The following is a 21,848-nucleotide window of genomic DNA, read 5'->3' on the forward strand; positions in this document are numbered from 1 at the left end:
TTTGGCATTAATATGCCTAGCCATGACTTCAAGCTTTTTATGTATTTGCAGCCTTATGCTAGGAACACAATTGGAGCGAACGACGAATTTTTTCGCGGCGTATGTTCGTCGTCAAAAATAAAACACATACGTGTATATGGAAGTGCACACAATCACGGCACCGGCGAAAATTTCGTCGGTCGCCGCGAACTCAATTAGCTTTATTTCTATTTCATACGCCGGCGACCGGCGAACAAAACAGTACAAGGTGGCCATACATGTACGAATTTTATGTGTTTTAGTAAATAAAGTTACTTTTTACTTTAAAATTTGTTATGGTCACTCTACTATCTGTTACTCGTATAAAAAAAACATAATTAATTTGTTTATTTATTTGTGTACTTGCGCCTGAGTGAAGATGGATATCAGTGAATTTATAATAGAGAAGATGGACATAAGTGAAATTATAATAGAGAACGTAAAGAATTATGTGTTCTTGTATAATTCATTGTAGTCAACAAATGAGCAAAAAGTAAACAACTTCATCAGCTGTTTTATAATTTCGTCGGTATTGTGTTCCATACGACGAATTTTCGCGGCTCATTTTGTCGCCGCGTAGGGCGAAATTCGTCGTTCGCTCCAATTGTGTTCCTAGCATTAGTTTGGTCTTTTTTTCCAGGTGGCTCTCATCATGTTTTGCATAGTCAACATGCTGATTTACGCGTTCAAGCCACTCGACTTCGAAAACACATTTTATCGTTTTTCAAGAATTTCACTGGAATATTACCATATTTTTCGATGTCATTACGTACTTTTTACATTTCTTTTATTCTGAAATAACTTTCAACTGATAAATATCCTACAGTTTTTGTTATTTTTAACATTTTTGAATTGAGTGACTTCAAAATTCCCACTCAAACCCCTGAAACGATATAGACGACATCTGCTGATCCGATTTTTTTTCGAAGATAAACGGTGAGAGCATTTCCATGTCTATAGTTGTGTTCCAGAACCCACAAATTTGTACTAATTAGTGCTAATTCTGCTACAACGCGTTCCCAAACTCCAAAAACTAGCAAAACTTGCAGCTCTCTCGAGAAAAAATGGCGCTGAGTGGTGCACATTTCTGCTTGTTTAGCTACATGAATTTGGCCGAGCAGAAATGTGCAAATTGTAAATTTGAAATTTAATTGGCAGGTTGAAAAATGTTTTGATACATTTCAATGTTCGCGCGTGACAACAAATGTGAAGAAAAAAGATAAATTAAAAAACTACAGAAAAACTAATACTTGTCGTGCAAAAAACAAAAAAGAGAAAATATGGAGCAACTGATGTATTCACTTTTGGATGATTCCAGCAGTGAAGAGGACTGGCTGAATGAGGAATCAGACGGAGAAAACGTATTGGAAAACAGTGCAAAATTAGTGATAGGTAATTGAAAAATTAAGCTTAAAATCAAAGATGTTCGCTTATTACTGCGAACATTTTCTTTTTTTTTATTTTTTAGGTTGGCTGTTTTTCCAAATTATGGCGTTAAGTCTTCTATTAACTAAACCGGCGGCTCCAACCAGGTCAGCTTCTCCGGGGTTGGGATTTGAGAAAACTCCACCTCTAAATACTCTTCAATGCATTCTGAAAACAAAACTTTCTAAATAAACAGCATTCAAAAATATTTGTTAATTTTAACTTATTTTCAATACTCATTTTTTTAAATTTTGGCGTGCATTTCAGTAAGGTTTCACCAGTCCGATTTAGAGTGTTTTCTTTTGGAATTTTGAATGTTGGCCTTTTTTCGCATTTCTGCTAATTTTCCGTTCCCTTATTTTTTGAGCACACCTAAACGAGAATGAGATTTCGTACTGTTCTCTCTTCTGCTAGTTTTACTACTAAAAAAGTACTGGAACACAACTTATATTTTCATTTGTCTATGCCTGACAGATTCTGCTGCTGGCTCTCGATTGTCATAAATCGATTTGCAGATCTCTTGTGAGAATGAAAAAATATTTTTTAATTTGAAAAATCACACGCACAGGGAACGCACGGAACGAGTAGAGAACAAGTACATAATTTCCCAAGGTTAAATGTCGGATGAAAATCATTAACATTATCGGTTAAAAATAAACTCCTAAATAAAATTTCAATAGAGGAAAAAGAGAGACGTTAATAACTCCGTTGGCATTTACGAGAAAATCAATTGCAAAATAACAGCTGTTGTGTGCGTCAGGCTTGAGATAAAAGAGGGAAAGTAGGGAAAGTACAACAAAACACCGCAAAATCATGGCCAAACATTCAGGTGATGCAGCATTAGATGAACAAATTGATATGTGGCTGAAGTGGGACCGCAATGAAAAGACACTGAATGAAATCAAGCAAATGATAACATCAAATGATTGGGACCAATTAAAAAAGAGACTTCTAGAACGATTGGCATTTGGTACGGCCGGTTTGAGGGGGTGTATGCGCGCTGGCTTCGATTCAATGAATGATTTGGTAATTGTTCAAACGGCCCAGGGATTGTGTGAATACATTAAGACACAATACAAACAGGACGAGTATCAGCGGGGTGTGGTATTCGGCTATGATGGCCGTTACAATAGCGAACGTTTTGCAGAACTATCATCGACAATATTTGTTCAAAATGGCATTAAAGTATTTCTCTACAGCCGGATGGTAGCCACACCATTTGTTCCATTTGCAATATCGCAAAAGAATTGCTTGGCCGGCGTTATGGTAACGGCTTCACACAATCCCAAAGAGGACAATGGCTATAAAGTCTATTGGGGAAATGGTGCACAGATTATTGCACCCCACGACAAGGGAATACAGCAGTCTATACTTGACAATCTTGAACCCAAAGAAGAATCGTGGAATACGGGCTTTTTGAAAAATTGTGATTTGTTAGAGGATCCATTTGAAGAAATGTATGCAGCATATTATAAGAACCTGTTGCAAAATATTCCTCAGATATTTAGGGATATTAACAAGAAACACAAGGAATTGGGCGACATAAAATTTGTTTACACAGCAATGCATGGTGTAGGTTGGCCTTATGTCGAAAAAGCTTTTGAAGAGGCCAATTTGCCAGCTCTCTTGCCAGTCGAAGAACAAAAAGAGGCTGATCCTGATTTTCCAACTGTGAAGTTCCCAAATCCCGAAGAGGGTAAAAGTTCTTTGGAATTGTCCATAAAGAAAGCCGAGGCTGAAGGTGTCACAGTTATTTTGGCTAATGATCCCGACGCCGATCGTTTGGCATGTGCAGAAAAGGATCCCAAAACCGGTGTGTGGAAGGTAAGTACTTCAGCCTCTACAATATTTTAGACTTTTGTTGTCGGGAACAAGGTTCTTTTTGACGAAAACAAGGAAAATCATCTGAAATAAATAGAAAGGTTATTAATTTTATCAACTCTAAGTAAACATATTTTTCGCGGAACATTGACTTATTCATCGAGTTAAGTGGGCTGTGACATCACCTAACAATACAACAACATAAATTAATACCCCCAATCAGGGGATGAACAACTCAATTAATGTTATCTGAATAGCCGATAAGTGAAGACAAGGCAATTCGGGTTAAACATTCAATGCCAGTGTAAAAATTCGTTTCGTATGCCTTTAGAGATTCATTTATGTTTATCAAAAAGATTGAGGGCGATAGCAATCTTGGTTCTTAGCAACAAATGCTGAGATTAGAAAATACACACCTCCAAACAAAAAAGGTGAATTTATATTTGCATTAATTTATTCTGATGAAATAACCATAACTGGAAACACTTTTAACCTACTGCCATAACCATATTTATACGAATAATCAGAATGTAAACGTGATTTCCTTATTTGCACGTACATACCTATATTTATTCGTCAGCATTGGCATTCATTTTGCAAAAAGGAAATAATAACAATACAGTATCAATTTAAAAATACATTTAACTTGACATTAACATTGATATCAAGTGTTCCACTTATAAGTATTCGCACAATTCGCATATATTTGGAAAGGCATACGGCGATTGCACGCCACAGCAAACTTTCTTAAAATGATACATATTAATCTGAAACGGGTTTCGAAAAGAGATAACACATCTTATGTCAATATTGATAATAAAACAAACATAAACAATTCTGTTATTCCCTTAACGTCATATGATTTAATAAAGCCAATCAAAGGCTGCAAATCATATTTTGAGTAATTTCACAATTCCCGCATTAGATTTAAAGGAAATTTAACTTGGTCCGTTGGTGCCATTGCAGTTATCTAATCAAGCATGGGAAAAATCTATGTAAAATCACTTGGAATTGCCTAGAAACAATGGGTTGCTTTGCGGCCAAAAATCTTTGTAAAGTTCATAGCTGGTTTGGGAATTGTCACATATTTTTATAGAATACATTAAGAAAGAATTCTTGTCATGGGACACCTTTAGAAAATCTTCTTTCCATATACCTTTAGAATGTATTGTAGCCGAAAAAGGTCTTTAGAAAATCTTGTCTTAGAAGACATTCAGAAGATCATCCGTACGTATTCCAGTCATAGCTGTCCTTAAAAAAGTTTTCTACCATATAACAATGTCGGATTGTCTTCTGTTTTTTGAAAAAGTTTCGTGGGTCTCCTATCATAGGTCACCTTTGAAATGATTTATATTCATGGAAGGCTTTAGGAATGCCATATATATTTTGTAAATAAATTAAGAAGATATCCTTGTGAAACGCATTTAGAAAATAATCTTTCCAAAGACTTTTAAAATGTATTTTTGCCGTAAAGTCTTTAGAAAATCGTTTTTATTTCGAAGTGGCTCTTGGCAAGCTTTCAGAACGTATTCCAGTCAGCAGTTCTAAAGAATGCCTTCTAACCATAGAAGAAAATTGGAAAGTTTTCTGTTTCGTAAAAATCTTTAGTAATTCTTTTATTATTGGTCTCCTTTTAAAGGTTTTCTATTATTGGATGGATTTATCTTCTATCTATGAACGGTTTTAAGAATGTTCCCTATCCATAAAATATTTTGAGAGAGTACGATGTTATCTTTACCAGAGTAATCCTTCAGAATAACTTGGAGACCTTCTTGTCAAAAAGTCCACCGTACCAGAGATATGTTATCAATATTAATGTTTTTTCGTTACATACAACTTTTAGATGACCTTTTGGTGGAAGAAGTTTTCTTAATGGTCTTCTAACTTCTGTACACTGAACAGCTCAAATTTCCCTTCTAACCATAAACTTTAAAAGGATCTCTATTATTGTAAGGACTTATCTAAGCATTTTCATCGCAAAATCCTTAAAAAATACTTCTGGGAAACACTTAAAAATTGCTAGGGTGTAAAATTTTCCTTTCCACTCCTACACAACCAATTATTAATATATATTTCTCTCACTTTCTCTATCTACCTTCTTTTCAGGTCTTCAATGGCAACGAGCTGGGAGCTCTCATCGGTTGGTGGTCTGTACAAAACTATAAAGCTCTACATCCTGACGTCGATTTGGGGGATTGCTATCTACTTGCCAGTACTGTTAGCTCTAAGATTTTGCGTTCCATGGGCCAGGTGGATGGTTATAATTTCGTAGAAACTCTGACCGGTTTCAAATGGATGGGAAACGAAGCCATACAATTGATGAATCAAGGCAAACAAGTTTTATTCGCCTTTGAGGAAGCTATTGGGTTTATGTTCTCTACCTCAGTCTTGGATAAGGATGGCGTCAGCGCTGCCACACATCTTGCCACAATGACATGTTACCTCAAAGAAACCCAAGGCATAACTCTGACCGAAAAACTTCAACAAATCTACGAAACATATGGTTATCATTGTACCAATTGTTCTTATCTGTTCTGTGATAAAGCTCCTGTTATCAAGCGAATATTCGACCGGCTGCGCAATTTCCAAGATGGCAAACCCAATACCTATCCCAAGTCCATACTCAATGGAGAATTTCCCATTGCAAATGTTAGAGATTTAACAACAGGTGTCGACACGGCCCAGGCAGATGGTAAAGCCGTACTACCAGTTAGTTCCAGTACACAAATGATTACCTTCACATTTGAAAATGGTTTGGTTATTACATTGCGTACAAGCGGTACCGAACCCAAAATCAAATACTATGCCGAATTGTGTGCCAAGCCACAAGAGAAAGATTGGCCAGCCTTGCGGGCCACATTGGATCGAATGGTTGAGGCAATTGTTGAAGAGTTTCTACAACCAACCGTCAATGATTTAAAGCCCAAAACAGATTAATAACTTAAACATAAGTTAGCACAATTTTAAGTTCATCCGTACTATATAAATATCGTCGCCATTGTATTGTGCGTTTCTATGTATATGTATTTAAAGAAAAGAAACACAAAATATGTTTGCTTCGTTGAAATCCGTTGTACATAAATATTTATATGTATGAAAATATTAACTTGACAATACGCATTTTCCATTGCGGCATGTGTTTCTCAAATTTGTTTGACCACACAAACGACTTTATTTAATTTTTATATATTTAAGTATACATTTTAATAAATAGATTTCAAAATTCTCTCGTATAGTAACGCACAGTATATATGTATTTTTTATTTGTTTATATGTGTGTTGTACGCATTTATCCCCATTGCATTGTAGTACCAAATATAATAAACGGCATTTAATTTATTAAATAAATTAAGAATTTTGTTTATTACTTTGGTGAGATACTGGGTGATGGATTGTGAGGTTTAACTGCTTATATTGGATATACAAATTGGGTATGCACCAAAGTCGTCATAACAAAAAGATGGGAGAGCCAAGTGAACATTCCTTTGCCGAAGTGAAGTCATGATATTGGTAGCAATCAAATATTGCGAAGCTGTTGAAAAACATTACTCTCTGTAATAAAGAGTTGTATGAAGTTAAGCCCGAGGGGGGTGCGTTTGAAGCTTGTACCCGACCATTTCGGATTGGAGGCAAACTGTATTTTTAGAAGTCTAACTCTGAGTTGTATACAGGGTGAGATGAAAAAACTACAACCAACTTCAGACTGACGTCATTTCTAATCCACTCTTCCGACAGATGTTAAAATTATTCCAGTGACTGCTCATTATATTGTTTACAAGCGTACAAAAGCATTTTGGTGAGAATTTTCCAGAAAAAAATGTGAATAAATCTTTTGTGTCTCGTACCGTGATACTGGTAGCGCAGCCCGACATCAAGGAAATGGACGGAAGAAAGCAACGTGAGCTGAACCTATCGCAATATTCCATTCGGCAAATGTTGAAAAATGAGCCCGAGGTAAAGCCGTAAAAAAACATTCGTTGTCCTGCAATTTGTAAACAAACAAAATGATCGTGTTTACTTGCCAAAGAGGTCAGCTGAAAATGTGCAAATGAAATGTGAAAATGGACCACCAGAACTCAAGCGCCGGCCATGATGATGGTGTGGGCAGCCACACCATGGTCGATCATCAGAATAAATGCCGAATATTATCGCGAAAATATTCTGGATGGTGTATTAAAGCCTTGGGCAAGCAAACATTTTGGCCGCAGACCTTGGACATTCCAACAGAACTCAGCGCGCGCCACCAAGAATAATTTGGTGGCGTACAATAGCCACCAAACTCTGCAGATACCAGACCGTTGGATTATTGTGTCTGGAGTATTTTTGAATGCAAGGTTGGCAATAAAAAATACCAAAGTGTCAATCACCTCAAGCAAGCGCTTCGCCGGGAATGGGCCAAAATACCGCAGAGCAACATTCAGGCAGCGTGTGACGGTTTCATTGGCAGTTTAAAAGCCATAATTCGTGCCAAAGGTGACCAATTAGAAAAAATCTAAACTTATTCTAAAATTTGATGCTATTTCCGACATATTTTTCGTTCAATAAAATTTTAAGAAAAATGTAAAAAAAACTATTGCAATTTCTTTATCTCACCCTGTATAAAAAAATAAATAAAAAAATTTAAAAACCTGGCTTAATCTGTTTCCTGTGATGAATATTATATATAATAAAAACGACTCCAATTCCGTTTGTATAAAATTATTTCAGCATTTATTAAAAATGTCATCTGGTTTTTCATATATAAATATAAATACTTTTTTATTGATATAGTGCGTGTTTATCTTACAAAACTAAATATATATTGGATTTTTTCTGTTTTCATTTATTAAAATCGATAAAATATTCTCATCATACATATATCTAAAAGCTGCTATATATTGTTCTTATTAACACTAAAGAAATAAAAAATAATAATTAGCTAAAATACAATATTAAATGCTTTGAAAAATTCAAGGTTAACTCATGCATTTTTGAATGCGTAGATTTATTTATAAAAAAAGTACGTCTTGCTCTTATCTAAAAAAGAAAAAAAAAAAACAAAATGAAATAAAATAAAAAGTTTATCATAAATAAAATCTAGTATATTATTTCCCAGAATTAAAACAACGCAATTTTTGTTTTGATTTTATGGGCCGATTAATTATTTATTTATTTAATTATTTTTACCTGCATTCCATAATTGGCCTGAAATGATTAAGCTATAATGCAATATATCATATACGAAGATTAAATCAAAATGTCGTTTCATTTCCCCAATATGAAGAATATATGCACAGACATTTAACAAGATAGCAAAGGCTAGAGACGTACAGGACCGACCATGTGATATCCTACTACCCTATAATTTAGATACTGTAGATGCGAAAAAAAAACTTGAACCAGTTTCTGGACATATTGGATAAATAATTTGACTACTTGGAAAATCATTCAAATCTTAACATTCGATTGGTGGGTTTTATAAATAATGTGTTCATTTCCAATTGGAAAGCAGATATTCCTATTAAGTCCACTTTTAAAAAAATTCCGCAATATTGGTATTTTTCACACAAAATATATTATCCGATGACCATTTAAAATGATAGCCTTCTGCCTTGTTCTAAACTCAAACACCATTCCAAATTTTACATCAATTGTGGCCTGTATAGAGATTGCAAAATTTAGATTTCTATAATTATGACCTTTAGGGAGATGGAAGGAATTATTTCAGTTTTTTATACCCTACATCATCCATAGTATGGAGGATATATTAAGTTCGTCATTACGTTTGTAACTCATAGAAATAATAATTTTAGACTTTTTGGTTAACGAAATCCCAAACAAAAATTTTCCTGCAATAAAAAGTCAATATTCTCCATATAGTATGCTCTTGGAACTTTACGCTTTCTTTCAAGCGATAAATGCGAAAACATTCTTTCGAGTGTGCATGTCGAAGGACACTTAATTCTTACCACAAATTACCCCAAGATTCTAGAGTTAACATTTGACAAGATGTTCAGGTCGTCTGCGCAAGCCAAGATGAATGTAGGAATAAGGTCCTCAAGGGGCTAGCACTCGGGGTTGTGGACAGAGAGACCTTGTTGATCTCTAATAAAGCGATAGGTTGGTTTGTGGTTGGCTCGGCGGTTTTCAAGTGTTGCCTGTCAGAATGCTGAACAGAGCGTCTCCTCATGACAACAGTGGGTGATTTACATGAGAAGTGCTTCCCTTACGCCGGCCTAACCATATGCTTATCTTGTTGACTGTCGCCCTCGAAGTCAACAAGTAAAAACGCTGTAAGTTCTGCGGGGTCGAACTTTGAATACTCTACACCATTTGGAACAAATTTGGCAATTTCCAAAAAATAAAATCCGTAAAAAATGCTGTTTAAATCTTAAAAATACCGAATGTAGCCGTTATATTAGGGTCTATACGACGACGTGGACCTGAATTATCCAAATACCGAATATAGGGAGGTGCTATTATATGGGGGCTATACCAAAACGTGGACCTGCACAGAAAATTTTCTGTCAAATACCAAAATTTCCAAATTTGAAGCAATTCCGGTGAATAATGTCGCTAAAATCATCAAAATACTAAATATCGGGAGGTACCGTTATATGGGGCTATACGATGACGTGGACCTGCACAGACAATTTTCTGTCATCGGCTATAGTATCTATTACGAACTTTAAATACCAAATTTGAAGCAATTTCGGTGAATAATGTCGCTAAAATCATCAAAATACCGAATATCGGGAGGTACCGCTATATGAGGACTATACCAAAACGTGGGCCTGCACAGACAATTTTTTGTCATAGGCTGTAGTATCCATTACGAACTTCGAATACCAAATTCGACAATTCCGGTGAATAATGTCGCTAAAATCATCAAAGTACCGAATATAGGGAGGTACCGTGGTATGGGGGCTATACCGAGGTGTTACAAACGGAATAACAAACTTATAATACAATGGTGGAGGGTATAAAAATTTGAAAAACATCTAAGAAATGGGTGTTTTTCTTTCATTAAATTTGAGTTATTTATTTTCCATCTTCAGCTTCCGTTTTGGCTGAACTTGAATAAATCGGAAAAATTTACAGGTTTTTTCTGTGTCTACCAAAAATGTAGGTTACACTGTGAATTTTTATATTGATTGCAAAGCTTTCAATTGTTCTTTTGCGGGGTGGGTTTAACCATGAAAACTGGGTAAATTTGTTTCTGCAAAAAAAGTAATTTAACATAACTCATCTCAACTGCTCTCGATTACATAACTTCTTGTCTTCAATTGAGAAATGATAAGAAAATAATGTCAAGCTCTAATGTTAACTGTCGATATTAAGATAAAAAAAATATTGGATACAGAGAGCAACGAAATACAACTTTTAAAAATACTTGGCAATGATTCTTTGAAAAGCGAACAAAAAACCTTCATTGGCTCGCTTTTTTAAATTTAGGTTATGAGCATTTCAAAACGTTTTCTTAGTCTAATTTTTTGTTACATTGGTGTTAGCGATTAGAAAAAACAAATTCTTACTTATTTTGTAATATTTTTGTCGTTTATAATTAACATATGCATGTATTTCATTTCATACATTCACATATAAAATTTATTTATACAGTCTCCAGCGTTGTTATTTGTCTTATGTTAACAAAACAATATTTGTTTGAGTATTATATTGTGTATTGGTAGGTAAATTTGTTTAGATGGTTTTATTTAGAGTTGATAATAGTTTAGTTGAAGTTGTATTGATCTTAATTGTTCTATATGTATTAAGGTAATTGGCGAATTATCATAAGGAGAGAAATAGATTTGCTTTTCATTTTTTTTAGAATATAACACTGTAAATATGTGAGCTATATATATATATATGTAATATAAATTGTATTAATTTAGGAAATTGCATAAAATTATTATTTTTATTTTATTATTTATTTATTGTGTTGTCAAAGGAATCTTGTGTTTAATATGTATTATTTTTTGTGAGTAATCTACAACCAGACTATAGTTTGTTTGTCATATAAATAATTTTGGTAGTGTATATACAGGGTGAGATGAAAAAACTGCAACCAACTTCAGACTGCTGTCATTTCTAAGCCCCTTGTCCGACTGCTGTTAAAATTATTTCAGTGTCAGCTCATTATATTGTTTACAAGTGTATAAACGCATTTTAGTGCGAAATTTCCAGAAAAAAAGTTATTCGCGATTCAAAAAAAAATTCAAAAGTGATAGTGTGATTTCTTTATATTTGGCTGGAAAACCACAAGTGGCTATCGTTAGAGCACTCCAGCATTTAAATGTGAATAAATCTTTTGAGCTCGGGGTAAAGTCATTGAAATTCCAAAAAGTGCAAGAACTTACACCGCCACAGAAAGAAAATAGACTCAAAAGAGCTAAAGAGTTGCTTCGCTTGGCCGAAAGTGGTGAACTGCCGAATTTGGTTTTCTCCGATGAGAAAGCAATCGTTGTCCAGCAGTTTGTAAACAAACAAAATGATCGTGTTTACTTGCCAAAGAGGTCAGCTGAAAATGTGCACCTTCGTTTGGCCACCAGAACACAAGCGCCGGCCATGGCGATGGTGTGGGCCGCCATAACAGCCGATGGTCGCTCTCCGCTCGCATTAATCGACCGTAGAATCAGAATAAATGCCGAATATTATAGCGAAAATATTATGGCTGGTGTATTAAAGCCTTGGGCAAGCAAACATTGGACATTCCAACAGGACTCAGCACGCGCCACCCAAGAATGGTTACAAAATGAGGTTCCTCGATTCATTTCCAGCGCACAATGGCCACAAAAATCTCCTGGACTATTGTGCCTGGAGTATTTTCGGGCAGAATGTGACGGTTTCATTGGACGTTTGAGGGAAATAATTCGTGCCAAAGGTGACCTATTCGAACAAATCAAAACTTATTCTAAAATTTAATGCTATTTTCGACATTTTTTGCTTTCAATCAATAAAATTTAAAAAAGAAAATTTAAAAATTATGGCATTTGACTCTGTTGCAGTTTTTTATCTCACCCTGCATTAAATGCATTTTGAAAATTTTGTTTTGAGTGTTTACAACTCAAATACAATGTTTTTATTTGTCCTTTTTTTGGTTTTGTAGTGCAAAAAAATCCCACTTTTTCTTTTATTTGGAAATCTATGGACTTGAGATGTTTCATAAAACAAAAATGGAATATTTCTAACGCTACTTATAATTATAAAAGAAATGCATAGCTCGTTTAAAACATTGGCAAATTATTTGATTGTTTGTTAGTTTAATCTAAAATAGGTTAGGATTTGTATACAAATAAAATTTAGTAGGCAAGATGTATTCTACAAAAAAAAAGGACCAGCCATCTTATTTATGTAGTCAAATAAAAAATAATACTATTTGGAGGGAATTGTAAAAAGAGTATATAGCAAGTTTGGGGCTTATTTGTTTGTTTTCCTTGCAGAAATGAGTATTTTTCTAGAGATTATTTTTTTTGTTAATGTTTTGATATGTGATTTTTAAAGGAATAAATGAGATTATTTTCATTAATGAAAAGTGATTATGTGAAATGTTTCTTCTCTTCTTCTTCTTCTTAATACACTGGGATTTTGTTATATTGAGCGTATAACTTTTCTCTACATAGTTCTTATATTTAAAAAAAATATAATGCCATTTAAATACATACTTTAGTATAAATTACCAACATAATCAGTCAGGGTATGTGTGTTTCTAGACGAAAACATGCAAATAGGATGACTGAGTAACATTACTGTGCGTTGGTGTCAAGGTGGGCGTCTGTGACTGTTGTCATACCGATGTTTCGGAATTGAGTTTCAATACAAATTTATTGCTCTTAGGATCGACTACCTCTTCGGCAATATTGAAATGAGGCAATTTGTGTATGGATACCATCAGAGAGACATCATTTTGTATCAATTGAAAGGTTACATCGCCCGCAACGGGCCGTGAAACTAGTTCATCGCATATCAGAGACCAGGATTGTACCCAACGCCGCTCCTTTTCACTTTGCATAACAGGTGCTTCGGTGAGATATGGTTCGAGAAAAGCTCTTGGCGATAGATCATGTTTTAGACAATGGGCCAAATGCTTTAATATACTTTCAAACGTATGACGCGGCTGCTGTCGTGTTACTCTCAAGTATTTCTGTAATGCCCGGGCCATTGAGGGAAACACGGCTTGAGCCGCTTCATGGGGATCCAGTGGTACAGCAGGTGCCGGTTCGTTATGAATACGTTTGACATGTGTAAAAGCCTCCTCGGCTGCCGTTATCAGACGTGCCCTACGCTTTTTAACCCTTCTTTCATATTCATGCTCCTCATAGAAGCGTTCATTGTGCGAAGAATCGCGGCGTCGTGCATTTGCCGCCAAAACAGCACGACTCTGACTTTGTTGCTGTGAATTATTTACGCCATCCACCTCATAATATTTAAAACTTGTTGTAATTTTATTTCTTTGTGATTTTGAGATGGGTATACGTTCCAAATATGGATTGTAGATGGGAAAATCGACATAGTAACGTTGGAGTACCCAAACTGCGGCACGCTGTATACTCAATTGGCCCAAAGTGTAGGATCGTGACACACCATCGGGAGATCGTATTATTTTCACATAATACATGGGTTGATTGTGACGCAGTTCCAGCAACACCACCGCAATATAGTGAATAAACAGTAATGTGTCAACCAGGTTTGTGGCATAGGCAACCAGTGATTTATAGTCAACCGCATCTCCTCCAGTTTCTACAACAATTTTTGCTCCATTTGTTACCTGGAAGAAAAGCGATATGTTATTATTAAAAATAAGTAAACAGGTTGTTCTCAATGCAAACAGAAAAAAAACAGTAAGGAAAGGTCAAAAGCCGGGCAATAATCGGGCCGACTATATGATACCCTACACCACTATGCGTATATAGTAGGTCTCCCTTAACAAAAAAAAAAAAAGACTATGAACCTTATTTGAATACGTATCATGGCTTAGATTAGTCAAAATTCGAGAGCTATATCCAACTCTGAATCGATTTTCAACAAATTTGACGGAGTCTATTGTACCTCTAGTACCAAATAACATAAAAATATTTATTGGAGAAATATATATATATACACATATATCGAACTAAGTTTCACCATATGGAAAAATTCGGTTGAATATGAAAAATCTATCAAATTTGGGCTGATATTACATATTTGTAAAATCGGATGAAGATGTATATCGAAGGTATATAAAAATCTGAACCGATCTCGATAAAATTTGTAGGAAATTATTTTTTATTTTTAAGATGTATCCGATGTCCGGTATCAAATATCATTGTTGTGGAATGTATATTAGGCATATGGGGGACTTTAGCATTAAATCGGATGATATATATAGCTATAGCTATATCTGAACCGATTTTCCAAATTTGAAGAACATGCTTCTAGGCTGAATTCGGTCTAAAGTGCCATAACGCAATTCATATGGTCTTATATTAGTCATTTGGTGTACAATAAACCTGATATCGGATAAAGATATATATGAGAGCTATAACCGATGAGAGCAAATCGAGATGTATTTGTGGGGTGTATCTGATATTTGGTACCAAATACCATTCTTGTGGAGTGCATATTAAACCCCAAAGCAAATGAAGGATATATGGGAGCTATAACTATATCTGAACCGTTTTTAACCAAATTTGAATTAATTGTTTCTAGGATGAATTCAGTCGGAAATGCCAAAATTCAGGACATTTAGACTGATATTGGACATTTTGTACATGATAAATCTGACATCGGCTAAAGATATATATGCATATGGAAGCTATATACAAATTTTATCGGATCTCGATAAAAGTTGACAGAGGTATTTCTTATTGAGGTTGAGTGCATAAGACGCTTGTGATGGACTTAAAACCACAAATTGAATGAAACAAATATATGGGAGCTATAGCTATATCTGAACCGATTTTATATACTTGATTCTAGACTGAATACGGTTGGATGCCAAAATTCAAGTTATTTGGACTGATATTGGCCATTTAGTGAACAATTAACCCGAAATCGATAGAAGATATATATGGGAGCTATGTATATCTAATTTTCAACCGATTCTCAACAATTTCAATAGGGTTCGTCATTGGGCAAACAAATATTGTTTGGAAAATTTCATCTCAATCGGATAATTAATGTCATCTGCATTTTGTTCGCAAAAATACATGGACAACCAACGGACTGACATGCATAAAACGACTCAGAAAGTGATAACATGAAGATCCTCAAAGGTAACTTTGGGTCTATCTCGCTTCCCTCTCCATGCTACACACAAATGCACAAAGACATAATACCCTTACCACTATGTGGTGTAGGGTATAAATATATGTATTTCAACTCTTTATAAGATTCTAAATAAACTGCAGTATTACCCAATACACTCCATTCCCCTAGTACAAATAAATGACATCATAACCAATTTTAAGTTACATTTTTAGTATATTTCATCAGAATATGCGAAAAATGATTATATATTACATTCGTAATACAAATCTAAGAAACTTCAAAATTTTTTGGCTAAAAACTTCAAAAAACATAAAATTGAGTTAATTTTAAAAAGTTATTCCCAAAAACTGGAATCTTGGACGAGGTCGTTTCCATTTAATGGTTAAAGGTATAAAAATAATTCGCTAATGGGAAAACAATATACCCATAACAATTTCCATGGAAGGGGAAGTAATGTCCTAGCATCTCCCAACAAGATAGGTACATAAAATAATTCCTTAAAGGCATACTTCCACTGTCTTTGAACAATTTACCTTTCACCCTACCACTTGCAATTCATGCAAAATACCAATACTAATTACAGCTATAGTTTCCATAACAAACATACATACCTGTACAATATAAAACAGCCAATATGCAAATGTACTCAACGTTACCAAGAGCAACACAACAGCTCTATACAGGAAAATGCGAGGCATGGTGGCCGCTGATCTTCGCATGAAAAGTGCCCACAAACCAATTGCTAGCAATAACAAACGCACCGATATCGATATCAGAAGACCCTTGCATTCACTCCCACAGGCCAATAATTGTGTTCGCACGGTCTGCGTCAGTTCGGGATGATCGAAAGCCGAAGGGAAAAATCCCATATGAGGCATCACCACCATGGCCACTGGAGAGAAAAAGGCACCGAAACCGAGTAGAAATGAAAATATTGACTCCAAATACCGGCGACATTTGAAACCAAATCCTGTTTCATTCATTTCACGGTGCCAGGCATTATTTATGTCCTCCATTGATATGCTTTGCTCGGATGTGTTTCCCGTAACAGCTGTTGTATTCTCACCCCAGTTATCATCCTGCGGCAGTATTTGTACCTCAATAATTTCCTGGCCATCACGTCCCTCCTCGCCGGTCATATTTACAGTCGTCTGATATGGATTTAAATCGCTACTCCTGTTGCTTTTGGACTTTGAATGTGAGTTGCTGCGATGTGAATGCCTTGTACGGTCACGATGGTAGCCATTATTTACAGATCCTCCACCATTACCACCATTATTGTTGTGACTTCGGGAGCGTCTGGAGCGACCACTTTGTTCAGATTTAACCGATTCGTTTTCCATGCTGAAATGGGGCATCAATTGCCCTCTGTTTTATCAACTCCTTTCAACTGCTTCAGATACCAAACACGCCCACCTTGGCACCTGTTACAATTTCAATCACCTTCCCACAATTCCTCTCACTCCACTCCACTATTTTTCACTTGTCGATTCAAGACGGGGTAAAAAAAGAATGGTTTCTTTTAAATGAAGAAAATTCTTTCACATACACAAACACATTCACATATCTAGCCAACCGAACCCGACAGGTAACACAATGCTCAAGAAACGCAAGAATGAATGACTTTCCGTCTACTTGACTTCACTTGGCCGTAACGTTGTTTTTGTCTTCGTTCCTGTTGTTGCATTTACTTGAGGCCTTTCTCGTTTTCTTGCGTTGATAGACAAACAAAAGAGGAAAGTCTATGAAAGGGGGTGAGGGGTGCGGTCGTTGTATAGATGTTTTTCATATTACATTATTCACATTTTTCTATGTACATTTCTACACGTATTACACATTATTTGTTAACTTTTTATTGATTTTCTATGCAACAAATCATCTTATTTATGTTTTTCATTTTATTTTACACTAAAAATGTGGCGAAAAATGCGAAAAATCGCAAACTATTTGTATTGCTCTGCTTCTAATAGGGATAGGTAAACGATTAATCGACTTTTAGCACACAACGTTCTGAAAGTCGTAGTCGACTATGGACTGTGATGAAAACCGATAAATCGACTATTCATGAATAGGGAACTATGAACTAGATTCGCAAACTAGTTCACTCAAACGTGCTAATCAACAGAATGAAGAAAAAACCGTCAAGTTCAAAAATGTACTCTTTTTATTGTTTTTATTGTAAACGTTACGTAATAAAATAAAAATCAATTTATTTTTTCATTTCGAATTATCGAAAATAAACTAATGAAAACATAAAAAACCTCGACTATTTTTCTTATTTTAGGTGTTGATTGTGTTTCATGGTAAAATTAAGAAGGTAAAGTCATTTTAAATAAGTATATCCATCTCTGCATTTTCTGTAATTTACCTTGTCATTTCTTATTTTCTCAGAACAAAAAAGAGGTCCACATCTCTTGCTCCGTTTCAGAACTACACGAATGTACAACTTTTTACTACGATAAACGATTTTTTCCTATATGCTATCGAAAAAAATGAAAAATTAGTAGATTCTTGCAGGATCTGGAACAGAACATCTGATTTTTGTATATACGACGGATTTATAAATATACATTTTGACAATGAGATGTCAAAAGAATGATTTTAAAAAAATTGTAAACATATGATTGCATGACTTTATTTGGAAGTGTTTTGTTGTTGGAAGTGAAACGTTTGAGCCACTTTGTTCGATTTTTCTACGGAATTGAACAAATTATTTATTTTGTTTGTCCGTCAGATTTACCATACAAGAATCGATTTTTGCTCTGTGCCAGTACCTGCTAGAATCTACTCGTCTTGCAATTTTCTTCGATTTGGTTCTGGTAATAAAACGTTTACATTCTTGCAGGCCTGGAAACAACTAATTTTTTACATAGGTGTATGAAAGCTATCCCCCATTTTAAGTATATAATGTTGAAATAAAACAATATTTTCCTCCAACCTTTCTGAATAGTCCCCACATTTCCCTAGTACTCTGTGTTTTTTTCCTATTTAAAACAAATTTTGAAAAAAATTTGCTCGGTTTCTGAAACTGTAAGAATCTACGAGCTTTGCTTTTTTTCGATACAAAAAAAGGGAAAATCGGTTAAGAAGTTTTACATTCTTGCAGTTCTGGTGTGGAAGTAAAATTATCAAAACTCTTTGTTGCATGTTGGTTAAAAAAGTCTATTTGATGGTTGAATGTTGTCGCATCGACACAGCTGCTGCAACAATGAACTGCCAAACCAATCTTGGAATTGAAAAATTGGAATGAAATATTTTTCAATTTCGTTTGAAATTTGAAAAACGCATTTCACAACAAAACTCCGTTTGGTGTCGTATAAGAAAACATATGATCATGGTAAAATTAAGAATTTAAAGTCATTTCATCTTTGCATTTTCTTTAATTTACTGTCAAATTTCACTGAAATCTCTGATTTGTGTATGTACAATGGATTTATAAATAGACATTTTTACAATGAGATGTCAAATGAATAATTTTAAAAAATTGTAAACATGACTTTACCTTCTTAATTCTACCATGACGTTGATGCATTTTACTCTATTTTCCACCACGAACGTTTGTCTTTCTTATTATTCCAAATGAAAATCTGTATTTAAACGGGCTATAATCCATATAGAGTGATTGCACGCCACCTCGTGTTCGACATTATCACTATTTTCTCAATGTATTAATGAACACAGCCCAAAAGTTTTAATGAACACCGCCAGGCAAAAAGCAAATTGAGCCTGGATGAGCTGGAGCTGGTTCCGTGCTCTTTTGGTGAATGTGTTCAAACCATTGTCGGCCGTTTTGTTTTGATTCCTTTTGTGTTGTCCACCTTTCCCCTTTGATCCCATCTTTATTATCGATTTTCTTTCAGTGCTGTCTTTCTTTTCAGTGCTGCCAAGTATCCTTTGTTCGTCACTTCGGCGTCGGTTTGGTGTGTAAATTGTTAATTCATTAATTAATTTTAATTATTTAATTAATTATCGTATTTCGTATAAAAATTTATATATAAATATTTAGAAACAAATAGAACAAATGTGGGATTTGAGATTGTGCGTGATTAAAAAAAAAAAATAAACAAACCCGACCGCCAACATAACCTCCAATACGTGGATAAAAAACAATTAGTCCATGGATAGAAAAACCATATATGTGTCTCCAGCAACTCGAGGATATTTTTTCCAGCTCTATTTATGTGTACCCTGATTCCAGGAAAGTATTTTTTCTTGGGGGACGGATTTTTTTTCAGTTTTCTGATGCATTTGGAAGTTTGGTATTCTATTTGCAAATCACATATCACGAATTTTGCGATTTTGGGTGCAGTAGAATGAATTCGGAAGTATTGGCCATACACGATGTCGATTTGGAAGATGGCGAGGTAAGACAGTGGGTGAAAAAATGTTAAGAATTGATAGAAAATATAGAAAATGCATTTGTTAATGGTTCAATGTCTTTTTTGTTTAAATCACACGCAGCTTTCGGATAGCTCGGATGAAGTTTATGTACCACTTCAACGGCCAGTATTGACCAAAACAGCTCCATCAACACCTACTCCCGCCTCCAATAACTATGCGACTAATTTGAACAAAATGGATGATGACTGTCAGGGAGGTGATCATTTTAATAAATCAACAAACGATGAAGAATGTCAAAGCGATAGCTCAAGTTCATCATCCTCAGATGATTCTTCAGACAATTGCTTGACAAAGGTGAAAAAAGAAAAGAAGAGTCGTCCAAAAAAGCACATAAAACGCACCGTAATGGTACGAATTGATGCCACAGCTGAAGACGGCACGGAACAGAAGAGATCGCGATTTAAAAAGTATGACATTTGGACCGCTGCTTTACAGGAAGATGCCTTAACAGAAAACATGCGGGGTTGCGACGTGACCCAGAATGGCTTTGGCGATCGGAATGTTGAAAGTTATGACTTCTCACTGCACTATCGTCTGAATGGAGGTAACAGCCTTAAACGTCGCCTTTCCGGAGACGAAGACACATCGGAAAATGAGCAACAACAGCCACAAAATAAACGTCAACGGCCATCGAGTCGTGGCGAATGTAATAGTCGATCATCTTCAAAGCAATCTGTACACCAGCGTTTAGGCAAAAAGAGAAACGTTCGAGACAGCCGATATTCTTCAACGAATAGCTCTGATTCGTCTTATGAACCACGCCTCATTGAAGATCTTGAAGAGATAGGGGATCGTAGCGCAGTAGAAGTGGCCCGTGAAATGGCCAAAAAATTGCACGAAGGAAAGGATGACTTAATAGGTAGGAAAGCAAAGATATTTGAAGTTAATGTAATTACCATTTTTTATATTCCCATATTTTAGTTAGGATTGTGGAAGTATTAGGTCTTGAATTGCCCTTAAAAATATTTAAGGAAACTCAGCGCATTGAAGCCGATGGCGGAATGACCATAAAGGTATTTATTCATATTTCATCTTAGTAGACATTTTTAAATTATCTGTCTCTTTCCAGAATGGCCAGAGGCGTCGCACCCCAGGCGGTGTATTTCTATTTCTAATCAAACACAATGAAACCTTAAGTGCCGATGATCAAAAAGCCATCTTCTCAGAAGATCGAACAAATGCCAATAAAAAACACAAAGACATGAAATCATTAATGCGTGAGCGTAAAGTGGAAGAGTTGAAAAAACGACTCAGTGAACAAGGGGCAGAATTGAATGCACCACTGTGCACACGCAAAGATCTAATATTAATGGGCGATGAAGCACTAAAAGAACAACAAAAAGGCAATCGTAAGTAGCAAATTTCATGAGAAAATAAATTGGTCTGCTTTTGATGGTTATTATTTTTTTCTATAACAGTGTCTAATCCCCCACCATCCCCAGAAGCAGCGGAACAAAGTCCCGAATATAAATCCCTACCCATAAATGTGGTAAGCAATGAAAATGTGGAGCCAACGGAAAAACCGTCGACTTCTCGCGGTGGTGCTGCTGCATCTGTTGAAGAATTTAAAACCTATGAAGATGATTTTCTGGACGTACATTGTGGAGACATGGATTTCTTTTGAAAAAAAAAAAACATTACCTATGTGTACTTAGATAATTTTCTATATATATTGTATAGCTATATAAATGTTTATTTTCAATAGTAGATATCACATGAGGTGAAACGTGTAAAAATAAAAAAGAAGCATAACAAACAATTTGTTAACACAAATTCAGCCAGAGTTTTGATGTAATATTAACTATTGAAACTATGGAATCAAATATGTAACATCTGAAGACTTTGGTTTCGTTTCATGTATTTGAAACAAGTAAAATGGTGTCAGTTGGTTTTGCTGACAAATGTATACCCCCAGCCTTGAGTTATGATTATTCACACTGTTGACCCTTTATGGG

At 35.2% G+C, this 21,848-nt stretch overlaps 3 protein-coding genes across 4 annotated transcripts; 2 read left to right on the forward strand and 1 right to left on the reverse strand.

Annotated features, from left to right (window-relative positions):
- Positions 1-1,965: 1,965 nt before the first annotated feature.
- On the forward strand, positions 1,966-6,612 carry LOC131803889 (phosphopentomutase-like). Its single transcript, XM_059125736.1, has 2 exons — positions 1,966-3,267; positions 5,371-6,612. The coding sequence occupies exons 1-2, from the start codon at positions 2,257-2,259 to the stop codon at positions 6,199-6,201; spliced, it is 1,842 nt and encodes a 613-aa protein (XP_058981719.1). The 5' UTR covers positions 1,966-2,256; the 3' UTR covers positions 6,202-6,612.
- Positions 6,613-12,288: 5,676 nt separating this feature from the next.
- Positions 12,289-17,439, reverse strand: LOC131803908 (vang-like protein 2-B). Its single transcript, XM_059125808.1, has 2 exons — positions 16,104-17,439; positions 12,289-14,011 (listed from the first exon to the last, which is right to left on the reverse strand). The coding sequence occupies exons 1-2, from the start codon at positions 16,848-16,850 to the stop codon at positions 13,031-13,033; spliced, it is 1,728 nt and encodes a 575-aa protein (XP_058981791.1). The 5' UTR covers positions 16,851-17,439; the 3' UTR covers positions 12,289-13,030.
- A 1,905-nt stretch (positions 17,440-19,344) lies between these two features.
- On the forward strand, positions 19,345-21,666 carry LOC101887254 (phosphorylated adapter RNA export protein). Of its 2 annotated transcripts, XM_059125809.1 has the most exons (6): positions 19,345-19,412; positions 19,691-19,856; positions 19,954-20,752; positions 20,815-20,906; positions 20,963-21,242; positions 21,312-21,666. In XM_059125809.1, exons 2-6 carry the CDS (start codon positions 19,806-19,808, stop codon positions 21,515-21,517), a joined length of 1,428 nt encoding a protein of 475 aa, XP_058981792.1. In that variant the 5' UTR covers positions 19,345-19,412; positions 19,691-19,805; the 3' UTR covers positions 21,518-21,666. The 2 variants fall into 2 exon arrangements, with proteins under 2 accessions (XP_058981792.1, XP_005190497.1); XM_005190440.4 differs by lacking the exon at positions 19,345-19,412 and having other exon boundaries at positions 19,490-19,856.
- Positions 21,667-21,848: the final 182 nt, after the last annotated feature.

The sequence above is a fragment of the Musca domestica genome, unplaced genomic scaffold (genome assembly GCF_030504385.1).
Source record: "Musca domestica strain aabys unplaced genomic scaffold, Musca_domestica.polishedcontigs.V.1.1 35, whole genome shotgun sequence".
NCBI classification, from domain to species: Eukaryota; Metazoa; Arthropoda; class Insecta; order Diptera; family Muscidae; genus Musca; species Musca domestica.

Coding starts and splice junctions, on each gene's coding strand:
- LOC101887254 (XM_005190440.4), top strand. CDS start 19,629: ATGTGTCTCCAGCAACTCGAGGATATTTTTTCCAGCTCTATTTATGTG. Junction 19,857..19,953: donor TCGATTTGGAAGATGGCGAG/GTAAGACAGTGG, acceptor AATCACACGCAG/CTTTCGGATAGCTCGGATGA. Junction 21,243..21,311: donor AGAACAACAAAAAGGCAATC/GTAAGTAGCAAA, acceptor TTTCTATAACAG/TGTCTAATCCCCCACCATCC.
- LOC131803889 (XM_059125736.1), top strand. CDS start 2,257: ATGGCCAAACATTCAGGTGATGCAGCATTAGATGAACAAATTGATATG. Junction 3,268..5,370: donor CCAAAACCGGTGTGTGGAAG/GTAAGTACTTCA, acceptor CCTTCTTTTCAG/GTCTTCAATGGCAACGAGCT.
- LOC131803908 (XM_059125808.1), bottom strand. CDS start 16,850: ATGCCCCATTTCAGCATGGAAAACGAATCGGTTAAATCTGAACAAAGT. Junction 14,012..16,103: donor GGCTGTTTTATATTGTACAG/GTATGTATGTTT, acceptor CTTTTCTTCCAG/GTAACAAATGGAGCAAAAAT.